The sequence below is a fragment of the Brachycentrus maculatus genome, unplaced genomic scaffold (assembly GCF_059751285.1).
Source record: "Brachycentrus maculatus isolate JH-2025_06_01 unplaced genomic scaffold, ASM5975128v1 h1tg002445l, whole genome shotgun sequence".
NCBI lineage: Eukaryota > Metazoa > Arthropoda > Insecta > Trichoptera > Brachycentridae > Brachycentrus > Brachycentrus maculatus.
The window spans coordinates 11,299-25,579 of NW_028282925.1; the positions used below are offsets into that span (position 1 = coordinate 11,299).

The 14,281-nt window shown below is 36.8% G+C and overlaps 1 protein-coding gene across 1 annotated transcript; it reads right to left on the reverse strand.

The window, feature by feature from the left end:
* Positions 1-12,523: 12,523 nt before the first annotated feature.
* On the reverse strand, positions 12,524-13,635 carry LOC148298167 (uncharacterized). Its single transcript, XM_088277079.1, is given in 1 exon segment — positions 12,524-13,635. A coding segment is annotated over 1 exon segment (1,095 nt). The 5' UTR covers positions 13,619-13,635.
* Between the last annotated feature and the right edge of the window lie 646 nt (positions 13,636-14,281).

Sequence of the window (14,281 nt, forward strand, 5' to 3'; positions counted from 1 at the left end):
CAAGCAATTGACATTAAGAGCACCTGAGCAGACCTCACAGGAATAGTGACAGGCTCCGCAAGCAACATTCAGAGCAGGACTGAAATGACCATAAAGGCAGACACAATATGGACTAACTTCCCCCAGATAATTCGCAGTAGCATTTAGTTATCGTTTGAGTGCTAAATCACAATCCGTGCATGAACTAGAACTCGTGCATTATAAGCAACTGTCATGGCATTTTAGGCAGAGCTGATTCACTCCATTATTGTAGTAACCTAGCATACATTTGCATTTATCAGTGGTTGGATCGTTCAATCGAAACATCGCAGCATCGCATGTGTCACAAGTTGTCAAATCTGAGCAAGTCTCACAAGAATAGTGGCAGCTTTTGCAGATGGGGTTCGATAAGTCATCGAAATAGTATTTATTGCATGGACATGTCTTCGAAGCAGAGACATAGGTCCTAAAAGAGGATAAAGGGCAAGTTAGGCAGTTTATGCTGGTGGTTACACATGTCCTGCATTTATAGTTACATGTTGCGCATTGTTAAGTGCTGGTTCCGAGATCGAAGAATCCAGTGTTACAGATGCATTTCTTAGAGGATGAACTATATCTGCGTTGTTTCAGTGCATCGCAAGTTACACATTCAGTCACATTTGTACAGGTCTTGCAGCTGAACTAGCAAGGCGAGCAAGTCTATGTGCCGATTGTAGTGAAGTACCGATCTATGCACGGGCACATTGCCGCAGGGGTTGCCCTAAACTTAGTCACATCGCAGGTCAAGCATGCAGTACTGTTGGTACAAGTTGAACATGCATAGTTACAAGGCTTGCATTACTCATTCGAAAGGCCATCATCATAGAATTTCACTAAGCATGAACAGTAATTTGGGCTGACAACTCCACGGTTCTTCGTGGCATCACAAGTCAGGCAGCTTAGAGTGTTGGTACAAGTGAGGCAAGTGTATTGACAAGCGAAGCACTGCTTGACAGAGCCATTATCAAACTTTCTATCAGTAGGGCACACACATAAACTGGCATCAGCAGTTGCAACTGTTCGACTGGTTCCAGAATCACAAGTGGAGCAGGTTGTGCCATCGACACAGGTTTGGCAGGAATAGTGACAAGGTTGGCAAGTTGAGGTTGAGCCATCATCGTAAAAGCCCTGAAGACATGGGCATGTTGATCCTGATTTGAATCGATTATCAGCGGATTTGCATGTTGAGCAGGTGGTTGCAGTTGTTGCACAAGTCAAGCATGTTCTATCGCAAATAACACAAGTCTGAGTATTGTCTTCGAAGTAGTTACTCAAACACAGACATCGGTTGGTTCCTGAATTAAACACTCGAAAGAGGGTTGCATCGCAAGTTGCACATGTCAGCCCTGTAGTACATGTTAAACAATCATACAAGCATGGTAGGCATAGCTCATGAACTGTATCGTCATAGAATTTTTGCTCACACTCACAGAGTTGGGATACGGCATTCAATGCACGGTGGTTTGTTGGGGATTAGCATGTTGAGCACTGAGTAGCAACAGCACAAGTTGCACAATGATAAAGGCAGGCTTTGCATGTGAGTGTGCTCGCATCTTCGTAAAATTTGACGATGCAACTGCAGAGGTTTGTGCCAGCATTCGCTTACCTGAGGTCAACAGAGTTGCAAGCTGTACAGGCTGCTCCTGTGGTACATTGCTTGCATGAGTAATGGCAAGTCGCGCACAATCGAGTGCTTGGGATATCATAGTAGCCGTCGACGCATAGGCAATCCGCTCCTATTTTTGAGCGGTGGTTGGTTTGGGAACATGTCAAACAGCCTCCAGCATCACAAGTTTCACACTTGTAGTCACAAGCGGTACATGCAACAGTGTTCAACACATCATAATAGTACTGGGCACAGGCGCAAGTATTGGCCGTCGATGAGTAGACGCGATTGGAGGACAATGGACATGATCTACAGCTTGTGGCTGAAGTTAAACAAGTCAGACATCCGTAGCTGCAGGGCTTGCAGGAGCTTGAAGCTGCATCCCAGTACTATGTTGATAAGCATTAGCATTTGTCATTTGCATTGTTTAGGGTCGTAGCCTGGGAGACGATACACGATGTACAAACTGAAAACGCACTGCAGCCCAAACATGAAGAATGGCATGTTCTGCAAACCTTGCCAGCATCTTGGTAGTACCCTTGGATGCAGAGACAGCTAGTTGTAGATTTTTAGCGAAATGCAGCAAGACTGCAAGTATCGCACTAAGTATCCGCTGGACCAGTGCATGTGTAGCAAGTAGAGTCACATGCAATGCAAAGTTAGACTGTTGCACTTGATTAATAATACCCGATTCTGCAATCGCAGGCTCTTGTTGCTGAGTTGAATACTCGGAATGATGCGCCATTACATTGGATGCAGTGAGTGGCCAATGGGCCATCACATGTGTAACACGCTGCTGCACAGTCTTGGCAAGCCGTAGTTGATCCATCATCATAGTAATCAGAACTGCATATGCATCTGTTCGTTATTGTGCTCTTTACTCTTTTAATCGCCGCACTACAAGTTGAACAGGTTAGAGGGTTCGTGCAAGTCAAGCAAGAGTAATGGCAAGGCTGGCAATCCTCCTGAGCTTGATCATCATAGAACAGCCCACTACAGCCACAACCGGGAGCAGCATTTCTTGGCCCAGTTGTACTTACCTTGCAAGTTGCACAATTAGTGCTAGATGTTGTACAAGTCGCACATTGGAATGCGCATGTGCTGCAGATAGTGGCCCCTGCCTCAAAGTATCCAGCTAAGCATGCGCAGTTTGTTGAGGATATTTCTCGATGGTGAGTTATACTATCACAAGTGCTACATGTCGTTGCAGATGTAGTACATGTGATACATTTCGAATTGCAAGTGTCACACAGTGCTGCTCCTCCGTTATCAAAATATCCTGGAGAACAGATACAGGTGGTTCCACTGATTTCCCGATGATTTGCTGATGAACATGTAATACAATTTGCAACAGTATGCTGACAAGTTGCACAAGTGACGGCGCAAGTCAAAGGCGAACAATTCGCCTGATTCACAACATCACCGTATCCGACATTGCATTCACAAGTATTCAAATTAACGAGTGTCCTAAAACTGGTAGCAGCATCAACACAGTCCGTACAGGCAGTTGCACTGTCATCAACACCACAAGTCGAGCAGCTATAATGGCATGCTTGATTCGAAAAACAAACTAGCAATAAAACTGCGATGATTTGTTTGGTTAGCATCAGATTATTCATGTTTTGTTGTCAGTATTATGGTAATTAATTATTTTATCAGTTTGCTATTGGTCTAAAGTTTGATTCATGGAAAAAGTGTAACCGGCTTTATTTGTATCAAAATGTTTATTGGGGTTGTTATTGGATTATTGTTGGGATGGGTGTTGGCTATTGGATTGCGCTGGATTTTTAATGGTGAATTTGGTGTTTAATTTAATGAGAGTTTGGTTGTCGGCTTAGACAAAGTACTGTATATAGAAATTGGTTAGAGGATAGTTAAAGAAGAATATTCAAGGCAATCATTTTTCATATTATCGTATTTATATCATATTTATAATTGTTATAATGATGGTTTTAATGATATTCGATTTATAGCATATGTTTATTATATTATTCATAATCGCATATCGCATATATCGCATAATTGCATATATTGAATTATTTTACACTTCACTAATATCTGCACTGCTCTTAATATATTATATGCAATTTATAAGACTAATTGTGATTCTCATTATTACCCAAACTATCATTAATAATAGTATTCAGTTATGATTATGGAAAATGAAGGGAATGATTATGTATAATTTGATTAATTAAAATTAGGAAATGGTGTGATATAAAATATTTGATTATAGTTCTGCAAATTAATGAGAATGAGAATTTATACGTTAAATATATATATAAATTCAAACTCTGAAGTATGTCGGCGAGGACTAAGTCCAAGGCGAAGAAGCCAGCGCAACTGCACTCGGTTCCGAGGGAAAAAGAAAACGACTCAATATTTTTGCTGCAGAATTAAAACGAAGTTCTAAAGCTAAAGTACAATATCCGATTATATGAGAGCGCAGGAACTTGCAATAAAAGTGGGTTACATGCAGACCTAATTGAAGGGTGAAACCGATCGACTCCATTAATATTAATTGCAATGCGAGAGTTTGAGAAGTAAGATAAAGCAGACCTTGTTTACCGATGATGTTCGATTAGATCAGGAAAAGAAAGCACTTTAAGATAAAATTGCATTTTGTCATGGGAATATGGAGATCATGCAAAGAAAAATTAGTCACATCCGTTAATCTGTGGTAATCTAAGAGTCTAAGTTACCGGAGATAGTAAATGAAAAGAAGATGCGAGAAAGGAGCCTGTGGTAGCAGAAGACCCAGAATTAAGGGGTCAAAGTTGTGCTTCTGGATTTAGAAGGAGAACTTGAAAGGGCCAGAGCCAACAATTAACTCTTAATCTCTCAGAGAAAGAGTTAATACGGGCCAAAATAAAAATAAATCTCAAACTAAATTTAGTAGAGACTGAGAGTCATGAAGAATATGAAAGGGCGAGCAAATGCTGTAAGCAAAACTGAAAGTGCTGAAGTAGTTGGTCTCCTATTTAATCAAATGAAAAGTAAGAGAATGAAATAAGGGCTCATTCTGATTGAAAGAGGATCACTCCGTAGGAAAATACTACAAAAAAGGATATTCTTGCTGTCCTTAATCCGAAGAAGATATTTATCCTTTATTAAAGTGAATGTGATACAGAAATTACGCTAGAAATTTCGGCCACTCGATTAACAGAAAAAATTTTAAAGAATTTTAAAGAGCACAATAAACCGCCGAATTAAAAATAAACTTTTCCGGACATGGCGCTCAGAAGCCATAAAGAAATAGTTTATTCAAACAAGATATTTCGAAGTTCAAAATACTTTGTAAACTATTTTTCAATCACTCTGCAAATCCAACTTATTCTCCTCATTCAACACACTCAAATATTTCCAGAATAATGCAGTAATTGAAGCAGCCACAACCATAATAACAAGTTTAGCAACTCGTGCATATAATCGCACACTGAATAGTTTCTTTTCGAGACTTGAGTCACACCGCAATGCTCAGATCCTCGATTAATAAGTCGAATAGAGTGCAAAATAGCATTCTGTACTATTAATTCAGTCAATTTATTTTGGAGAATGGGCAAAACTCACAAAATAGAATAAAACCTCCAATAAAATCCTCAAAATTAAAGTATTGATTACTTTATTACTTAGTATTTTCGAGAACTCAAAAAATTAATTTATTTGAAGAAAAAAAGAATATTGAGCGAGATGCTTGCATTAGCAAATGAGAAGATTAAACAAATCGATTTAATTTCCGTATCTTTCGGGGAATGGAAGAAATAGACGTACATATTTTTCATACAAATAGTGTAACATCAATGCTCGATCAACTAAATACAGAGTTGTCGACTGTTTCTGATAAAAATACTGATTTGACTGTCAAAATTGTGTAGATACACAAATCGACGAAAGAACTCTACCAACTTCTTGGTTGGCTCAAAATATCAATCCATTTAAAGAAGAGAATGGGCCAAGCATTTACAAAATGGAGAAATTAAAACAAAAAGGTTATGAAATTTCAATTGATTCTGAACATGTTTGCGAGTAAAATCATCAACGATTTGAATTACGGGTTCGCCAAAATTCAGAGAAAGAGATTTCAAAAGCTTAAATTGTCAATTGCAGATAAGATTCAGAGTTGTTAATTTAGCTATAATTATTTACTTAAGGAAAATAAGCACATCAAAGATATCCTCGATCATAAACTGCTATAACTCTAAAAATCGAAATTCATCAACATTTTGCATCGATTGATCCGCAACGAAAAATAAATAAAACACAAATATTTTTTCAAATTCTTGCATTCGGGCCTAAAATGCTGGAAATTCAAAAAAATGTTTGAAAGAGCCAATTCGATCATCGAACAGAGAGTTCAAGTAGTCGGCCTTTTCATGATGAAATAAGTCTTCAAATAAAAGCTCAGGGATTAAATTGTTGTGAGGTAATGCGATAAAAGGGTTGGGAAAATATAAAGAAAGATACTGACCCTGTGTTTCGGAATATTTTAAAATACCAAAAATCGAAATAAGCACTTGAAAAAGATAATGTCAAATATATTCTCGAGAAACTTCGAATTGAATGTATACATCGGCTATGGACACATCAAAAGAATATACTCGAAATTCAAGGAAAATTAAATATAATCTGTAAATTAGGGTATTCTTGAATAAATTCAATAAACTGAACAAGTAACTGACAAGTAAGAAAAACTCATCGAGCTTTATAGAAACCGCTTAGACAAAAAGACAAAGGGCTATGCAAGTAGAGTTACTTTAGCCATACGAAGGTTTTACATAAAGAATAGTTCAAATAGAATCATAAACTATTTGTATCGATGGAAGAATAAAGTTTAATACGAAGGGAAAGTTAAAAAATTTGTAAACATCCTCGAGAGAAGAACACGTATTTTTGTTAAAAATAGGTTCTGCATAAATTTCTTTCGGGCTGAAAAATAGGCATAATATCAGTAGCTTAAGGGTAGATTGGATAAATTTAAGTCAGAACTCAGCTAATAAGTGGAGTAATTTGAGAAATTTACGCAATAATCTGAGAAGAAAATGATCGAAATGAAATAAGCCAATGCTGAGCATGATTAGATTGGAAAACTCTTTGAGAAAAAGACAGAAAGAATGAATAATATCAAAGTTTAGGCGTTTCGGAGATACTGGAAGAAGGTTACATGCTCATTTGCTATTCGTTAGTGGAAAATTCAGAAAGAAAATTTTGTGCATACTTGGAAAAATATTTATGAGATCCTTAGAATTGCAGCATTGAGATATAATTTTGAGGTTCTTAGCGAAGAAATGAAGGAATAAATCATAAAAAACAGATTAAAAAAAAATCTCAGCTCGGCCTACAGCAAAAAATATCGTCATAATGCAGGGATGGCTTTCAGGATTTGGAGGATCGTGAGCTTGAACAATAAAATTGAATAGTTTAGAAGATAACATCACGAGGATCTCACTCTCTATCAATTAATCACCAAAAAGTATGAATTAATGGAGAATAAATATAACCGTCAAGTAAACTATCGAATTGGAGATCGAATTCTTCGAAAGACCTTTGATTTCATAAAAAAGTATACCCGAATCAAATTGGCAAAATCGAAAAAGTAAAGACAATTACTCAAATGGTTAAGGCTCGGATATTCTAGATAGTTTTATTGTTTGTTTAAGAGTCAATTGTCAGGCCAAGTTGAAAATAATAAGAAAGCTGATCAGTTTTAGCAAAGCTGCCCACAAAAAAAGGCTACCAATTTTTTCTATATGCTCAAAACAATCATGGAAAGGAAAAGAATTATCAAAAAACTATTCATTAATAAGTTTGCTCATTATGCTACCTACAATCTCAATTAATAGTTGTTTGCCAGAATTAAGAACTATCATAGGTATCTTGAAGTGTTCGACAAAAACAGAAGGACATTTAATATCCAAAAGGTTATTCTGACATTTGAGAAAAAAAGAAAAAGAATTTTATGTGACAATATTCGAAAATGGAAAAGAAACCAATTTGAAATCAAAATTGGTCAAAATTTGTTGAAGAGGTTGACCAGAAAAGCCCTGTATAATAGATTTTAAGGAATGTTCTATGCATGGAAACTTGAAACAGAAGCCAAAAACGTTCTGGCTTATCACAACGAGGTCGGATAAGTCAAAAAGAGAAAAGTATAAATCCAGAGAATCGAAACTTTCCTCCAAGACCTGAAAAAAAAGAAAGGGCTTCTCCTCTAAAATTAAGAGGGCAACTTCGTAATGTCTCCAAAATTCCAAAAGAAGAAGCAAGATGAAGAAAAGAAATAAAAGAATATGCGATATAAGTTCATAAGCCGACTGATTATGTCGATGAATGGCTATGAACCCCCAATCCGAGCCTTCAATAACTTCCTCATTTATAAAAGACTTCGGCAAAAGTATCGAGATAAAGCCCAGTTTGTTCTGAATCATTTGAGGAAGCCCGACTTATTGCTAGCTTTCAGGACATGGAGAAAAGCTGCAACTTAATTTCGAGAATCCTTTGAAAATATGGAGCGAAAGGATTTGATAAAAATCCTAAATAAGCAGAAGGATAAAATGTAAATGGAATACAGTCGAAAGATAGAACTAGACTAAAAAATAAGGCAATAGTTAGAAAGGTATCGAGTTTTTGCGCATCAGAAAGATCAGAAATAAAAAATATGTGCATTTGTCCTCATGAAACATGCCAATAAAGTGAAACAGAACGCATTTAGGGAATGGAGGGCGAGAGCTGCATAAATCAAATAGTATTAAATTATGCAATTAGCAAGTAAAGGATAGAATAAAATTCAATCCTTAGAAGAATAACTACAAGAATTATAATAGATTGAGAGATAGTTTCGAGAAACGAACCATTTCCTTAGGACTGCAGTCTTTGAGGCATTGTCAATTACAGAAATGGTGAAAAGAATTACAGAATAGAGAGATAAACTAAGCAGCATAATCACAGAAAAGAACATCACTTGCGAATCCTTACTCGAATAAAACGAAAAACTAAATTCTAAACTGCACTTAGCCCAGAAAGAAGCGATGAACTTGCTCATAATATCAGGGGAAAAACCATGATTGATTTAATTAATAATCTAAATGTATGATTCTAATTATGGAAATATTTTCAAGATTAATCATATTTTTGATCACTATATTTTTGAAATCTATCATGAAGCTTTAACTTTCTTTGATGGAGGCTTTTCCCCCTCTAAGAAATCGTCAATTTTTCTATGTCACCGAAATGAGTACTCGTTAATCTTCTTAAATAAGTTTTGATCGATGTTGTCGATGATGATTTGGCATCGGCTTCCTCCGAGTTACTTAAAAGCTTCAGGAGAACTTTACTGTAGAATTGTAACAATCTGAGCAAGTTCCTGCTGTGTGATTTGTTTGAGCCTTTGATTGAACCTATTCTTTTAGCTTTGTGGTATTTATTAGGGCTCTTCTTCCGAAATAGGCTATTCTGCTTGATTGATATTTCCGATTTTGCGTGAGTTCTGAGATCTGCCCACCCCGACTCCATTTGAGTTGTTGGCATGCGAAGAAAACGGCTGATTCGGCAGGCTTTCTACATTTTCTTATAAAGATAGAAGTACTTGAAGGAATGATGACCTGGATGTTGGGCAGGTAGTTCTTGATCATCTTCTTGAATGATCTCTCCATCTTGTCGGCTAAGGCATAGAAAGGCTAGGATAACATAAAACTTACACCTCCTTGGTTGTACTATTTGCAGTTGTCCCAGATCAATTCGATGTGATCCAGGACTTATTCCACAGTCTTATACTCCCTTGATTTCAATTTCTATTGCACTTTGAATAAATTCATGGGATGTTTGATGATGACAGGGTAGTCGCTTAGGCCCATATCCTCCCACTCGACTGGATTTAGAAACTATGCAGCTTCCGGGTTATCTATTAAGTAGTTTAATATTAAGGTCAGTTTCTTTTCTTCATCTTTGCCTAAGATTGTGGATGAGTTCAAACGAAGTGTTGAAAGCATTATTTGCATTCTCCCTCTCTATCAGATAATATAATGCGAATAAATTGTGAATATAGTTTGAATATTTTAAAGCATACACATAATACATGCATAAACTTAGGGCTTCGGGTATATGCAATGTAATTAATATCGTCTCGAGTTGATTGAATGAAGGTTTCAGCATAAAAATAAATTAGAGCGATTATTTGCCACTTAAGTTCTTGAATGGAGCTCTCATTTGAACTTTATTTAAATCAAATGCTTAATTTCGATAAGTTATATATTGATTACTCCGAATAATATCAAATGCCACAATTCTATATTTAAAATTAGGATTTTGGCAAAGATGTCCATTCATTAAAACTAGATTAAAAAATTTGCGACTTTTCGGCCTAACTATAACCGCGCGTGCTCTGCAACAACCTTGAAATCGTCCAAAGAAACAATGTACTGCCGTGAGCTGGAAGTTCGCAATAAAATGCTAAAGAGTCAGATTCAAGGGCAACAAACTGAATAAAATAATCAGATCCGACAGTTGCAGATGCTGATTGCTGACTAAGAGTAAATGCTTCTCCAAAAATAAAAATAAATTAAATACTATTAATCGAAAGTGTAAAAGCTCAAAAAGTAATTGGACTCAGTCTTTGTGCAATTCGAAGAAACCGAATAAAATTGAGTGAAATTATGATAGTTTGTATATTATTAGTAACAATATCTTTCATAATTTCATAAGATAAGACTAACTAAATTTGATAACCTCCCATTAATTTGTATGGATTGTTCTTTTCCAATGTGAGCTTAGGACCATTACTCAATAAACAGTATTAACAATTGAAAGTTCTATAAGTAGCAATTCAATATTATATGTCTGCTTTGCCACTTCGCTTCATAGCCATGTATAACGTAAAAGTTTTAAATTATTTCAAATTAAATTTCAAATATATCTGCAATCCATGATCATCTTCAAGCCCTGTTGGCATTATAGAAATATCTAACGATAAAGTGCTCGAGCTCGTCAATAGTAACCTTCCCATTTCTATTTTTATCAATGACTTGGACATATGAGGCAATGTCGGTTGCAGTGGGCTGGAAGCTCTTGTTCATTGCTCGATAGCAGTCTACCAGCCATTTCGCAACCTCAATACTCTCACAAATTCCATCATTGTTCCCATCATAAGTTTCGATAATTTTTCTATGTCAAATGCATATTTACCTGGCCAAGTTACGGCATTCCTCTTTTGAAAAGAGCCCGCCGTTTTCCACTGCGCCATAGTTAGTATCAAATTGGGAGGACACTTGGGATTGAGCATAGTTGGCGCTTGAGGGGAAGCCAAAGTTCATTGAATTTTGAATTAAACTATATATTATATAATTGTATCAAGCTACTCCAATTTATTATTCATTTTTTGTTTCGGTTATTGGGTTTGGTTTTGTTTTGGACTGTTGGAGATGGTTTGGACTCTATACTTTTGTTTTCATTCTATTTTTTGTTGTGGGTGTTGCTTTTTTAGTGAGCATCTCTACTGCCTTTATTGCTATCTTTGTCGCTATCTTTGTCGCTATCTTTGTCGCTATCTTTGTCACTATCTTTGTCACGACCTTCGTTACTGCCTTCTTCACTACCTTTGTCACTACCTTAGCTAATATCGTCTTCACTACCGTCTTCATTACCGTTTTTACTACCGTCTTCACTACTGCCTTCACTATTGCCCTCACCACTGTCTTCATCACTGTCATCATCATTGTTTTCTGAGCCATCTTCATCGCTGCCTGATGACTGAGACTTTTTATGCTAAATCGTTAAAGTATGATGATTGGAAACGCTCATATTGTTAACCCGACTCTTCCCCAAAATCGATATTTCTTCCAGCCTCGATTTTCTGATACGAGATTGATTGTGCATCAAATTGAGTAAATTTGGATTTTCATGACCTGAGTTTATAAAATCTCCGATTTTTAAAGGAATGTACTGTTTATTCAAAACTTTGTGAAATTTATATGAAAAAAAGGATCTTTTTTGTTACACTCGTTCTACAACTGTATCGCCAATGCCCAATAAAAAGCTACGAATGAATTTTCTTAAATGGTATTACTCATTGGCTTGCTTTGATTTTTAAAGGATACACTTTTCTCGTTTGATCTCTTCCAGATTTTTAAAAATTCCTCTTGATTTTGGTTTTTATCTGATATGTAAGATGCCACCGATTCTTCGAGGAGTCGAGAGTGGAATTTAAATGCTTTTTGCCAGCATCTTCTTCTCGAATTAGGTCTGTCTTTATTTTCTAAGTCTATTCATGCGAGATGCAAGCTATAAGGCATAATTTTAAGGGTTCTTGGCATTCCTCGAATTGGTAAGATTTATAGGGTTGTTGGTCTGATTCTTTTTGATGAGTCCTTTTCTGATGGTTATGACAAACTCCTTCGATAAAGACGGCTATTACCGACGCTAAGCTTGTTTATCACTTTTATTAAATTAAGAAGCTGAATACAAAGCCGATTAATCTGGCACATTATCATTATCTTCTTGTATAGTTAGCTTATATCTCATGTTATCTCTCTCATCTTCTACAACTATCTTTTATTCCAGAATTAAAGCTTATTCTTCCATTGATTATTTGGATTAATTAAAGTTTATGACAGCATCTTGTGCCCCATTCTCGTTATCTTAATTAATTTACTCTGTTTATTTAATTTATGTTGAGATTTCCTAATTTCTGCCATCATGCTCGTTTTCATTTTCCTCAGGAGGGAACGAGGTCTTGCTGGTTTCGCTTTGAGGCTATGTTAGCATCTGAATATATATTTAATGCTTATGTTTATATTCTTATATGAATCATATGATAAATGGGAGATATAAATAAAATTAAAGAAAGTAAATAAATCAACGTAGCATAACATTTTATATGTTTAGGGAGCTGTGTCCCTTTTTGCCAGATTAATTGCGATTTGGGAAGACATTCCAGAACCTTAATGTTTAGTCGCCTGCTCCTGTGACAATGGTGCTGCCATCTGGACTCATTGCGAGATATAGCACTCTGTAGGTATGTCCAGTTAGGGTGCTGATTTTTTACATTTTGGGGTATTTCCAGATGTTTATTTAGTTTTGGGAGTATCCATGAGTGCTGACAATTTCGTTTAGAGTTTTTGAGAACATGAGATTGCAGACTTGTGAGCCAGCATCGACAGTCTTGATGGTTGTTCCTGTAAGGGTATTTCTGAATTTGATTGTGCGGTCAGCTGTGCCTCCGCCTGATACGAGGAGCCCATGCTGATGAGGAGACCAAGCCATTGCTTTCACAGCTGCCGTGTGATCGCAGAACTTCATGACTGGCTCAGTGCTTAGAGCACTCCATATCAAAAGCTTATTGTCGTTGCCGCCAGAACACAGCTGCTGCTCATCAAACGACCATCTAAGTCCACAAACTTCTTGCTTATGGCCAATTAGCTTACTAAAATACGGGCTGCTGCTTCTCATATCTCGATGCAAAATGGTCTTATCTCTGGACCCAGTGCTGAGGATCGTGGAATTCCATGCAATCGAGCCCACTCTGTTAGAATGCCCTTGCATAATGCGAACCCTTTTCATTTTATTCACATCCCAAATCTGGACTTCTCCGCTATTTGTGCCCAATGAGAAGTGAGGGCCTTTCACCGACCATGCAACAGATGTCACAGTATCACTCATCCCCAAATCACAAAGTTTGGTCACCTTGGAGTTATTCGCATTCCACAAGTACACACTAGAAGAAAGGCCAACAGCCAGAAAGTTCTGAGTGGACCAGTCAATCAAGTTAAGATAGTAGTCATCTTGTAACGCAGGGGCATCTAGGACCTTGCACGGCAGTTTATTGATTTTCCTTTTATTGGTAGAGCAGTTGACTAGCTCATCAGTAAATTCTAGGCTCGAGTTCTTGCTCAAGCTGGGGGCTTCAAATGAATTGAGCCCACACTTGACAGAGTATTTCAGAATATTGTTATTCTGGTAGATTTCGATGCCATTGTCCTGACTCTCTCGGGAGGAGTCAGTCATAATAAATTTCTTGTAGACATCCGAGACGCTCATGTGATAATTCTCAATTTTGGCATTTTAGTTTTAATTGTTCTCCTCCGGAATTTGATCCTCTTGGTAGAGTGATTATTTTTTTAGCAGCTTTCGAGATGGAATGAATCTGTCTGTGATTGAGGATTCTTCGGATCCCTTTGATTCGAGGGCTGGGCTGAAGGGGCTGACAAAATCTGAAGAATTAAATGTTAATTACTTAGTAGTTCATGTTGGTTGTATTTTCTTTCAGGGGATGTGCTCGCTCGCTCGAAAGTATCCGAAGTTCTGTGCTTAGAGGGAGAGTTCTGATAGCTCTGTTTGGTGGGGGTGCTCGAAAACACTTCGAACAGCCTAATTTGTTTGGAAGAGGACTCAATAGGTTCAGGAGACTGAATCATAAGAAATTATACAGAATAAATTTATCATTGGGATATATAATCAAACTATAATAAATTTAAAACATAGCCGCAACGACGTTCAAAACTAATATTAATTCGAGTGAACATTATTTGGTATAAAGTACGGGCTGTCGAATATTTTTATGAGATGAAGATAACAGAGATTAAAAGTCATACTTTAAATTATTATTGTTTGGGTAATAATTTTAATACAATATTTTAGGGATGCATATGTTTAATAATTAAATAGGTC